Here is a 13,181-nt window from a genome sequence, read left to right as displayed (position 1 = left end):
AGTCCAAAGATGTGCGGGTTAGGTGGATTGGCGATGCTAAATTGCCCGTAGTGTCCTAAAAAGTAAGGTTAAGGGGGGGGTTGTTGGGTTACGGGTATAGGGTGGATACGTGGGTTTGAGTAGGGTCATCGTTGCTCGGCACAACATCGAGGGCCGAAGGGCCTGTTCTGTACTGTTCTATATGCAGGGTTACTGGAAAATGAGAAAAGATATTGAACGGACGCTGGAATAAATGAAACTGGGTTGAACGAAAAGATGAAGAATACGCTCAAGGCATCGTATCGGGACAGCTTCTGAAAAAGGGAGTAGATATTGAGTTATGATGATGATGTGTAACCGGGATGTCCCTCAAGCTGTGGATTCAGGGCCAACCTGGAGCCATGACACTTATATTCAAGCTTCCATCTTATGTAAGAGAAAACAATTACTGTTTAAGGTTAATCTTCTTCTTACGATATTGAAACTAGATGTACTTATAATCTTCTTTATAAAATCATAAGTGAAGTATCTATTTTGATATCCACCTTTTCCCTCTAAACAATGCACAAATGTTGATGACATTCACTCCTGCAGAGGACGGGCGTCTTATGTAGGAAGGATGTGGAGAACGTGATTAAAATTCAACAACTGGTGTTCTGAATTAACGTAAGAGATGGTTTCAAACACTATGGTGGCTAAGGTGAACCTGAGATTAATCTGTTTTTTCAGCATTAATCTCTTTGAGAGAATGACCTCCATTTTCATGTGGTGCTTATCGCGATCGGAATGCCAAGTGAACGACACCTCTTAATCTGTGGAATTAAATTCTAGAAGGCTATAAATATTCCTTCTGGTACACCGAAAGCTGCTATATGTTTATGGAGGAGGATCACAATACAAATGGAATTCCCAGTTGCCGATTATGCAAACGCCCCCTTTTTTTTAATTTTCACGTTCCACCTCAGCTCGGCACAAGCAGGGCAGAGAAAATTTGGCTCCATTATACTCTGATCAAAGTTTATACAAGGAGCAGATGCTTCATTCCTTTGCACATTAGTCGCAGACAGATAGATAGCAAATGCAATCTTTGTGCATGAACTTTGCCGATTAGAAACCCTATAATTCAGGCATTTGACAAAAGAGTTTGTCCGGCTTGTGGTATTATCATAACTATCAGCACTGCAAAGGTTAATGCAGTGTTGAGAGTAGCCACTCGAGCTGTACAACTATACAAGGCAGATACAACTATATAAGGTAGTGATGCTAGACCTTAGGGGAGGAGTGCATGCAGGAGATAGCTAGTGTAGGTCATAAGAGCAGATAGTGTGAGTGAGGTTAGATTATAGTTTATACCAGTAGTGAGATTAGCAGTAAGTGAGTGTAGTTAAATGTTATTGATCGGCTGTGTATTCTTAAGGACTAAGTGTCGAACCCCAGTTCAGTAGTGTAAATAAAATCAAAGCTTTGTTTAAGTTAAAAGCAATTTTGTGGTCTTTGTGAACACTACGCCAACCATGCTGAAATAAGTAACACAAAGAACGCCACAAGGCTCAAGTCAGTTGTGTCAGAAACCTGGATTATTGGTTCAGTCCTCAGAAAGAATTGTTTCTTTGTTGACTTGGATTTTCCGTAGGCCCAAGTGTAATTTAGAGATTAAGTACTGAATGTTGGTGAGTAATTGCTGCACGCACATGGTGAGTGGGTTTTCCCGGTTACTTCATCTGCCTGAAAATAAAGTATAAGGTACATCCTCAGAAGGAGCTGCACTCTGCTGGAGGTGAGTAAACATTTATGCCTAAATATCTATTTTGTTGAGTTCGGACAGCAGAGCATAATTTATTCTATGCGGCTGTGGATTTAGATAGTTTCGTTTATATTTTAAATACTATAATAATAATCTTTATCAGTGTCACAAGTAGGCTCCATTAGCACTGCAATGAAGTTAATGTGAAAAGCCCCTAGTCGCCACATTCCGGCGCATGCTCGGGTACACAGAGGGAGAATTCAGAATGTGCAATTCACCTAACAAGCACGTCTTTCAGGACATGTGGGTGGAAACCGGAGCACCCGGAGGAAACCCACACAGACACGGGAAAACGTGCAGACTCCGCACAGACAGTGACCCAAACCCGGGAATCTGGCGCAGTGAAGCAACAGTGCTAACCACGGCCAGGGTCCCGGGTTTGGGTCACTAGAACTGCCACATTCCTCTTCTCAATGGGAGAAAAAACATCCAGACACTTATAGCAAAAATATTATAGCCTTTTTCAAAAAAATGTTTCAAGAATGTATAAAGAATGGATTTATGATTTTGGTATAAATGGAAGAAATGGATAATCTAATGGGAGTGGGGATGGATTATCAGATGCAATGACGTAATTCAGTGTAACCCTGCGCACTGAACTTCAGCCTTTCATGATTTGTACAAGTCAACTATTCACCAAAGAAGGAAGGGGAAGCTGACACAGTTTGGTATCCACGGCCATTACGAGCTGATTGTTTTGCATGGCGTTGCTGCTGACTTACCCACTTGGGCATTTTCCCCGCATGGGGATCATGGTGATGAAACTGAAGCACCAGAACGGTGACGACCACAGACAGGCCCACGATGAACATTGTACTTGCGAAGTACCGAGCTGGAACAACAAGAAACATTTTGTCAGTGTGCCTCTGGGCTCAATTCAAAATCCCTCTACTTCTTGTCTGAAGAGATTGCCTTGTCCTGGGGCTTTGCCTGCACATACTTCACTAACCCCTTGGTTTCACAACTCATTGGCATGGTGTGTAAATGGAGCCGGTGAGTTACACTGGGCCATTCAACTTGAACGACTTTGTAGCTGGGCCCAATCTTGTCCTCACTGGACGCACGCAGGCATATTGCTCAAAGGGCAGCTAGTAGGCCGATATCAAAGTGTTATTCCAGCTGATTCTATTCCCATCCTTCACCCTGGGCCCTGGACATCAATTGTATTACCATGCAGTCTGTTAGCTCGCCATAGGCTCTAAACTAAAGCCAGGATGCTCCAGGCAGTGTGACTTAGTGGCTTAGTGCCACTAGAACATAGAACATAGAACAGTACAGCACAGAACAGGCCCTTCGGCCCTCGATGTTGTGCCGAGCCATGATCACCCTACTCAAACCCACGTATCCACCCTATACCCGTAACCCAACAACACCCCCCCCCTTAACCTTACTTTATTAGGACACTACGGGCAATTTAGCATGGCCAATCCACCTAACCCGCACATCTTTGGACTGTGGGAAGAAACCGGAGCACCCGGAGGAAACCCACGCACACACGGGGAGGACGTGCAGACTCCGCACAGACAGTGTCCCAGCCGGGAATCGAACCTGGGACCCTGGAGCTGTGAAGCATTTATGCTAACCACCATGCTACCGTGCTGCCCATCACTAGATAGATTTTTGAGCAGCAAAGGAAGAAAGATTACGGTGAGTGGGCGGGTTAGTGGAGCTGAGTCCACAAAAAGATGAGCCATGATCTCACTGAATGGCGGAGTAGGCTTGAGGGGCCAGATGGCCTACTCCTGCTCCTAGTTATTATGTTCTTACTGCCTCACAATTCTGATTCAGAATGTTATTAGTGAGAAAAAGGTGTGTGTTCTCATCGTTTTCAAAACCTGTGGACCATGTCGGAATAGAAAATGTGCTTTCACAGCGAAGTTAGGTAAAGAATGGCATAAGTCAGAACGTTAACCGATGACGCTACCTGGCGCCGGAACGAGGCGACATCTTGCAAGCTGTGCCCAGCATACCTTCTATCTTTTACTCTCGTTCTATACTTCTAAAACTTCATTCTAACTCTTTTAAACTCTCTAACAATGTTCTTATTCAATTACTTACAGATTTAGCGATCTTTAGGCATATTAGATCTTTTCTCTACACCTTTCTATAACTGTAACATTATATTCTGCAGTCTCTCCTTCCTTCCCTATGTACGGTATGCATTGTTCGTACAGCATACAAGAAACAATACTTTTCACTGTGTACTAATACATGTGACAATAATAAATCAAATCAAATCAAACCTGGCCCTTTGCAGCGTTGCCGTTTCTCCTTCATGATCAATTTTTAATTTATTTTTTTATTTTTCCAATTACGGGGTAATTTAGCATGGCCGATCCACATGCCCTGCACAGCTTTGGGTTGTGGGGGTGAGACCCACGCAGACACAGGGAGAATGTGCAAACTCCACACGGACAGTGACCCAGAGCCGGAATCGAACCTGGGCCCTCAGCGCTGTGAGGCAGTAATACTGACCACTGTGCCACCTCTCTTCATGTTCATAAGGTCCAATTGATTAATTCAAATACCAATTAGTTTTTTTTAAGAAAATAATATTTTAGGACATGGTATTTGACTAATTTATCGTACAGCACAGGTTAAATATCGCGTGTTTGGGACAAGTGACATTGGGCCTATGATTAAATAAATAAATAATAAATAATCTTTATTGTCACAAGTAGGCTCACATTAACACTGCAATGAAGTTACTGTGAAAAGCCCCTAGTCGCCACATTCCGTCACCTGTTCGACTACACAGACGGAGAATTCAAAATGTCCAATTCACTTAACCAGCACGTCTTTCGGGACTTGTGGGAGGAAACCGGAGCACCCGGAGGCAGCCCATGCAGACACAGGGAGAACGTGCAGACTCCGCACAGTGACCCAAGTCAGGAATTGAACCTGGGATCCTGGAGGTGTGAAGCAACAATGCTACCCACTGTGCTACCTTGCAGTCCTGAATGTTCCCGGAACGTTCCAATGTGAGGGTCTTCCACACCTCATGCTTGGGCATGTTGTAGACTTTTGCCATTATTAGCCAACAACTCCATTATTGATGTAATATGCGATGACTAGGATGGTAAGAGCTGAACTAGATGGACCTTGGCTCTTATTTTCTTCCAGAAATTCCTATGTTCCTCTGACTTAGAATTCACTCCAAGCACTGCCAGTGTGCTTCAGAATGTTCACCTGTCACCTCTTTCCCCCATGCCTCTATCACTCAATGATGTGGAGATGCCGGCGTTGGACTGGGGTGAGCACAGTAAGAAGTCTTACAACACCAGGTTAAAGTCCAACAGGTTTGTTTCAAACACGAGCTTTCGGAGCACGGCTCCTTCTTCAGGTGAATGGAAAGGCTTGTTCCAGAAATGTTTATATAGACACAGTCAGAGATGCCCGGAATGCGAGCACCTGCAGGCAATCAAATCATCAAAGATGCAGAGAGAGAGGTAACTCCAGGTTAAAGAGGTGTGAATTGTCCCAAGCCAGTTCAGTCGGTAGGCCTCTGCAAGTCCAGGCTTGTTGGTGGGGGCCGAATGTAATGCGACATGAATCCCAGATCCCGGTTGAGTCCGCATTCATGCGTGCGGAACTTAGCTATAAGTTTTTGCTCAGCAATTTTGCGTTGTCGCGTAAAAAATTGCTGAGCAAAAACTTATAGCTAAGTTCCGCACGCATGAATGCGGACTCAACCGGGATCTGGGATTCATGTCGCATTACATTCGGCCCCCACCAACAAGCCTGGACTTGCAGAGGCCTACCGACTGAACTGGCTTGGGACAATTCACACCTCTTTAACCTGGAGTTACCTCTCTCTCTGCATCTTTGATGATTTGATTGCCTGCAGGTGCTCGCATTCCGGGCATCTCTGACTGTGTCTATATAAACATTTCTGGAACAAGCCTTTCCATTCACCTGAAGAAGGAGCCGTGCTCCGAAAGCTCGTGTTTGAAACAACCATGTTGGACTTTAACCTGGTGTTGTAAGACTTCTTACTGTCTATCACTCAATGGCTGTTTCCCCCATGACTCTTTCCCCCAATGCCTCTTTCCTCCAATTGGTTTTGTGCCTCAGGCTGTCCCTTTACACGTTGGTTGCACAGGTCCCACACACTCAAATTTCTGTCCTTGACCTGAATTAAACCTCATGAAAGACGCCCTCGAGACATGAATGTGAATTACAATAACCACACTGCTTTGAGTTTTAAATGGGACAATTCACACCTCTTTAACCTGGAGTTACCTCTCTCTCTGCATCTTTGATGATTTGATTGCCTGCAGGTGCTCGCATTCCGGGGCATCTCTGACTGTGTCTATATAAACATTTCTGGAACAAGCCTTTCCATTCACCTGAAGAAGGAGCCGTGCTCCGAAAGCTCGTGTTTGAAACAAACCTGTTGGACTTTAACCTGGTGTGGTAAGACTTCTTACTGTGTCTATATAAACATTTCTGGAACAAGCCTTTCCATTCACCTGAAGAAGGAGCCGTGCTCCGAAAGCTCGTGTTTGAAACAAACCTGTTGGACTTTAACCTGGTGTTGTAAGACTTCTTACTGTGCTCACCCCAGTCCAACGCCGGCATCTCCACATCACAGTTTTAAATGTAAGAAGGTATGTTAATTATTGATAAACCTCATATTAATTTTCTACACCCAGAGAGCGATTAGAATGTGGAAACCAAAACCACATCCCAAAAGGAATAGTCGAGACAAACAACATAGATTAATTTAAGGAGAAGCTCGGTGAGCACATGGGAAGGAAGGGTGAGAAAGATATGCTGAGAGAGTTGGATGAAGCGGAACAGGAAGAGCTTTGTGTGGAACCTAAACAGCATAGATCTATAGGGCTGGGTGGCCTGCTTTGGGGCGATCCATTGTGTGATATTTTATCAGATGATTTTTGAAAATTTCGGGTTGGTTTAAGGTCAATCATGAGCAGCGGAACATCTGTGGATCTAATCAGATTCCCTCACATATCTTGGGTGGAATTCTCTGATAATGGGGCTATGTCCCCTCGCCCACGAGAGAACGGGAGCGAATCACTCTGGACTTTCCTGGAGAGAGTCCAGAGTCATTTTCCATTTTGAAGGGGGCTAGCGGGGCCCCAGAGTGCTCCCCCCCAGCTCCGGCTGCCGATACTGGGCCCTGCACTTCCAGCGGACATGGCGGACCCACACAGTGAGCCGGCCCTAACAATATAGGCTGCCCCTTGAGATCGCGCGCGCCCGCCAATCGGTGGCCCCCAATTGCGAGCCTGGCCGTCCTGAAGCCCCCCCCCCCCCCCCCCCCCCCCCCGGTGACGGATCCCCCCACCCCCCCACCAGGGCAGCCGCCACTCCGAGTGCCCGCGGGTGGAACGATGAGTGAACCACGCCGGTGAGAACTCGGCCAGTTAGTGGCGTAGGATCGCTGCAGGGGCCTCTTTCAATGGCCCCCGACCAGTGCCGCATCGACTGCATGTGCACGATTGGCGATTCTCCAGTCCCCAGAGAAGCGCGCGAAGGCATCCGACCCAATCGCGGGTCTGACACCCCATTCTCCGCCCCCGTGACGAGCGTGATTGCGGGGAGAGGCTCGGCGAATCCCGGCCCCCATGTTTTTTATTAAAGCTTTCTGTTGAGCATTTAGAGAATAAGAACAATCCGAGATAAAACAAAATACAATGCAGACTAATAACTAGGGATATTTTATTCTTACTTACTCTTAAAAATGTTGATTATTACACATCACAACAATTGATTATTCAACAACAATATGAGAATACTAAAACAAGTTTAAGGGTGGCATGTTAGCACAGCGGTTAGCACAATTGCTTCGCAGCTCCAGCATCCCAGGTTCGATTCCCAGCTTGGCTCACTGTCTGTGCAGAGTCTGCACATTCTCCCCGTGTCTGCGTGGGTTTCCCCCGGGTGCTCCAGTTTCCTCTCACAGTCCAAAGGCGTGCAGGTCAGATGGATTGGTCATGCTAAATTGCCCCTTAGTGGCCAAAGGTTTGGTGGGGTTACTGGGTTATGGGGATAGGATCTGGGTGTGGGGGCTCTTTCGGAGGGTTGGTGCAGACTCGATGGGCCGAATGGCCTCCTTCTGCACTGTACTGATTCTATGATTCTAAGTTCGCAAAGAGGAAAAGTGGGTGTCGTGTTTTCAACCCTGCATTGTTTAGGGTTTGGAAAGCACATAAAATGAACAGGTTTTTGACTCATTAAGTCTGATTTTTCCAAAGATCAGGGGCGCGATTCTCTGCTCCCCACGCCGGGTGGGAGAATCGCGGGAGGGCCCCTCGACTAATTTCACGACCCCCTGGCGCCCCCCACGATTCTCCCACCCCCCCCCCCCCGCTCGGAAGAATCGCCGCTTGCCGTTTTTCACGGCGACCGGCGATTCTCCGACCCGGATGGGCCGAGTGGCCTGCCGTTTGCGACCGTTTCACGACGACGGCAACCACACCTGATCGCTGCCGTCGTGAAATTGCCGTGAGATGCCCGTTTTGGGCTTGTAGGGGGCCTGGTGGGGAATGAGCACCACGACTGTGCTCGGGAGGGGACAGGCCCGCGATCGGTGCCCACCGATCGTCGGGCCGGCGTCTCAATCGGACGCACTATTTCCCCTCCGCCGCCCCTCAAGATCAAGCCGCCATGTCTTGCGGGGCGGCTGAGGAGAAAGACGGCCACCGCGCATGTGCGGGTTCGAGCAGTCAGCCGTTGTGACGTCAGCTGCGCATGCACGGACTGGAGCTGGCTAACCTGCGCATGCGCGGCTGACGTCACATAGGTGCTGCCGTCACGTCACTCTCGGTGCGCTGCCCGGCGGACGAGAGTTACGGAGCACCGCTCCTAGCCCCGCTGGGAGGGGAGAATAGGGGGCGAGGAGCGGCCTCCGAGGCCATCGTGAAACTCGGCCGAGTTCACGACGGCTCTCCCGATTTTTCCCGGGAGCGGAGAATTCCGCCCCAGGTGCAAGAGAGTTACACGCTTATATTCTGTCTGAACCTGACACTTCACCAAATCCCTGGTAAGATTCTGCCCACCGTGGGTGGCCACCACAGGTTTCAGTTCACCCCTGAATGTTGTTGCTCATGTGCTGAAGCTAAAGTTCACAGGCTAAGAGTATCTACTTCTCATGCTTTCAATTATTCATGAGCAAAGTTGCAACCTGTAGGATATATTGTGCATGATTCTTCTGTGAAATTAATCACAAATCGTCAGAGTCTTGCAACCTTCTGAGAATTCAGTGTTCTTCCAATTCTGGTCTCTTGAGCGTTCCCGATTTTAATTATTTCTCAGCCACTGTTGGCCAAGCCTTCAGCTGTCTGAGCCACGAGTTCTGTGTTTTCCTTCCTGAACCTCTCTGCCTCCCCTTTGAGGGGGGGAGAGTTGACTGGTAGTGATTTAACCCGAGGATCATTACACCTCAGGCGAGGGGCAAGTTTGAGAAGGCGGGGTCTTCATGAATAACCTCAGCCGGTACGGGAATTGAATCCACACTGCTGACCTCGCTGTGCATCACGAACCAGCTGTCCAGCCAACTGAGCAAAATCGGCCTCCTGGCAATATTACAATTACACCACCAGCGAACAGAAGGAGTAATATACAATCTGCAAAACTACAAATAACATATAAAATTAAGTAGGCAAAAGAGTTCAGTGAAACTGGTTCCAGGGTTGGTTCCCTCTTGTATTTAAAGAGTAATTTTCTGAGTTTTAATGGCAGGGAAACTGACACAGATCAGAAAACCTGGGGTAAATTTTAGCTTCCTGTGCTGGGGGGTAACTGGGTCGTACGAGACCAAACACCTTTGATACACTCCTTCTGACGTCTCCAATCTGTTGAATTCAGGCTCCACCATTGGCACGGGCCCAGAAAATCTGAGTTTTAGTGTTTGGATTATGGATTCACCAGAGTCTAACCATGCAAATTAGATCCCAGGAAAGTCCTGGAACCAAAATTGAAAATGTTTTCGCACGTAAATTCAGAGTTTCCTTCATACACAGTGAACATTAAGCTCCGCTCAACTGAGGATCAGTTTTGAGGTAAGGTACAGCAGCACAGTGGTTAGCACCATTGCTTCACAGCACCAAGGTCCCAGGTTCGATTCCCGGATTGGGTCACTGTCTGTGCAGAGTCTGCACGTTCTCCCTGTGCCTGCGTGGGTTTCCTGCAGGTGCTCCGGTTTCCTCCCACAGTCCAAAGATGTGCAGGTTAGGTGGACTGGCCATGCTAAATTGCACTTAATGTCCAAAAAGGCTAGGTAGGTGATGCGATCGAGGTGTGGGCTTAAGTCGGGTGCTCTTTAGAGGGGTCGGTACAGACTTGATGGGCCAAGTGGCCTCCTTTCGCACTGTAAATTCAATGTGAGACAGCATTATGGTACTTGCATTGAGCACTGTTTGCTCATTGTGCACTTTCACACACTCAGAAATGCACATCACAGATTTTACACATTCAACTCTTAATTGTTTTACATTGTTTCATCTGAAATTTTGATAAGCCAGAAAATTGAATCATGCAGTATGAATGTGAACATTAATAAAACATAAACACTGCAAATATTTCAGGATATAGTGCATTTTCAAGGATCGTTTTAACTTAATCATTATTAATCCCTTTAAAACAGATAATGAAGCAGTCCATGTTCAAATGCAGCAAGACCTGTACAATATCCAGGACTGGGTTGACAAGCGGCAAGTTACATTCGCGCCACATAAGTGCCAGGCAATGAATATCCCCAACAAGAGAGAATCTAGTCACCGCCCCTTGACATTCAATGGCATTACCATCACCGAATCCCCCACAATCAACATCTTGGGGATTACCATTGATCAGAGACTGAACTGGACTAGCCATATTAATACTGTGGCTACCAGAACGGGCAAAGGCTAGTAATTCTGCAGCGGGTAACTCACCTCCTGACCATCCCCCGACCCCCCCACCCAAAGCCTGTCCATTATCCATAAGGCATGTCAGGAATGTAATGGATGAGTGCAGCTCCAACCACACTCAAGACGCTTGACGCTAAATAGGACAAAGCAGCCTCCTTGATCGCTCTCAATTTCACATTCAAACGCTCCACCACCGATGAACAGTGGCAGCCAAATGTACCATCTACAAGATGCCCTGACAAACTCACCAAGAGTTCACCAGTTTGATTGATCTGTGTTTGATTGTATTATTCTGCTGACGGGTCCATGTATATTGTGCTTGATTGTTTAAGTCTGTGCGAGGAGCTAGAGTGCTAAGAATATTCTGGAAAAACCTGAGGCTCTGAGCTGAGGCCATCGGCATGATTCTCCCAGCCCCACGCCGGGCCGGAGAATCGTCGCAACTGCGCCATGCTGCCCTGACGCTAGCGCGTGATTCTCCGAGGTGCGGAGAATCGGCGCCATTTGCGCCGGCGCGTTTGGCACGGCGCCGATCACAGGCCGCTGTTCTAGGCCGGGCCACCGATTCTCGGGCCTAGATGGGCCGAGCGGCCGCGCGGAAACAGCAGAGTCCCGCCAGCGCTGTTCACCTGCTAGCAGCTGGCGGGAAATCTGTGTGTAGGGTCGGGGGGGCAGACTGTGGGGCAGGGAAAAGCGCTCCTCCACCGGGGAGGGCCTCCAATGGGGTGTAGCCCGCGGTCGAGGCCCATCGATCGGCGGGCCAGTCTCTCCCTCACCGGGCCTACTTTGTTGCGCATGCCAGCCCCTGAACCCCCGCGCCATGTTGGGTCGGGGCCGGCGCGTTGAGGAAGTCCCCGACGCATGCACAGGTCGGCGAGGCCCAACTGCGCATGCGCGGGTTGGCGTGGCGCCCATTTGGCGCTGGGAAGGGAAGCTGGAGTGGCATGAACCGCTCCAGTGCCGTGCTGGCTCCCTGTGGGGGCCAGAATCGGTAGTCCCCGTGTCCCGAGCACCACGGCGTTCGCGACGGCGTGAACGGTCTGTCTCCATTTCAGAGAATCGCGCCCCATGTGTGCAGTAAATCTTGTGAAATCTGAGGTATTTTAAAGTACTGTAGATAAACCCGTTCTAGATTTATAAGTGGAATCACCTCCGCATTATTAGGAGACAATTCAGACATTTGAGATATATAAAAAAAGGGTGAGTAAATACCAGCTCTCAATATGCCATGATATCAGGGAGATATTAGCGTCCCTCCTGATGCTTTCCCCAGCTATATTGCCAGTCCTCTGACCTCCCAGCCTATCTTCAACCCAATATTATACATGTGAAAATTCAACCCAATATTATACATAGAATCATAGAATTTACATTGCAGAGGGAGGCCATTCCGCCCATCGAATCTGCACCGACCCTTGGAAAGAGCACCCCACTTAAGCCCAGATCTCCACCCCATTCCCGCAACCCGGTAACCCCACCTAACCTTTTTGGGCACAAAGGGCAATTTAGTATGGCCAATCCACCTAACCCGTACATTTTTGGACTGTGGGAGGAAAGCCACGCGGACACGGGGAGAACATGCAGACTCAGCACAGACAGTGACCCAAGCCGGGAATCGAACCTGGGATGCTGGAGCTGTGAAGCAACAGTGCTAACCACTGTGCTGCCGTGCCGCCATCATTTTGATGGCAGCGCATGATGTTTATGATCAGCTAACATCATCATTGTGATATGTATCAGTTGCAGTGTCACTTTGCTGTTAAGGCCTACTCCAACAGGGTTTGCAGACCGATTTTGGTGCCTATGACGTGTGTGACAAGGCACAGCAACTTTCTAACTGATTTGAAGAGGGTACATTATAGCGTAAACCACAGCATCACCAACGTGCCTGCCAATCATTTAAAAAATGCATTTGCCAAATGCGTTTTGTGGAGATGCTACCACTGCAAATAAATTCCTTGTAAGAAATTCACAGAGACCTCAATAGCCAATTGCCATGGAAACTGCGGGAATTTTAAATAAAAATGTTCTGTTTAGTTAGCATTGGGGAGAACTGGAATAATTAAGGAAAGGTATCTCATGAAGAAATATTCCCAAGACACATATTGATGGAGAGGCCTTGAGTACCTCTTACTTAATTTCTTCGCCTGCTCAGTGTTAGGGCCTGGAGCTGGGGGGAAATAAAGTCGACATCCATTTATGCTGCCCGATCGCTCATCTCTCTTCCATCTGCATTCAGTTTCATTGACACCAAAATCTGAGGGCTTTGTGGGTGAGCTACAGTATTCCTTGCTTCCCTTTCAATGCAGTCACTACAGAAGGTTCATTTTTAACCTGTCTGTAGCCTGCACCCAACCCCCCAACCCTTGTCATCAACTTCAAAGCCCCCACAGTGCAGTCAAATTAAACATGAAGCTTCCTGTTGATTAGTCCTGATGGAGAAGTTCAAAAATTCACAAACAAAGAAGAGCACGTGCCGTTGGAAAGGCTCACGGATGAAATAGTTTACTTCTTGATGCAAA

General features: G+C 47.8%; 1 protein-coding gene across 2 annotated transcripts in view; it reads right to left on the bottom strand.

Annotated features, from left to right (window-relative positions):
- chrna8 (cholinergic receptor, nicotinic, alpha 8) overlaps positions 1-13,181 on the bottom strand; it is a 309,073-nt gene that overhangs the window by 25,266 nt on the left and 270,626 nt on the right. For both annotated transcript variants that reach the window (XM_038804235.1, XM_038804234.1), the window contains one exon: positions 2,506-2,615. In XM_038804235.1, coding sequence (XP_038660163.1) covers positions 2,506-2,615 — 110 coding nt within the window. The remainder of the gene's footprint in view (positions 1-2,505; positions 2,616-13,181) is intronic.

This window comes from Scyliorhinus canicula, chromosome 8 (genome assembly GCF_902713615.1).
Source record: "Scyliorhinus canicula chromosome 8, sScyCan1.1, whole genome shotgun sequence".
Taxonomy (NCBI): domain Eukaryota; kingdom Metazoa; phylum Chordata; class Chondrichthyes; order Carcharhiniformes; family Scyliorhinidae; genus Scyliorhinus; species Scyliorhinus canicula.
Note: the sequence above shows the minus strand (reverse complement) of the source record. Positions and strands in the feature narration are given on the sequence as shown.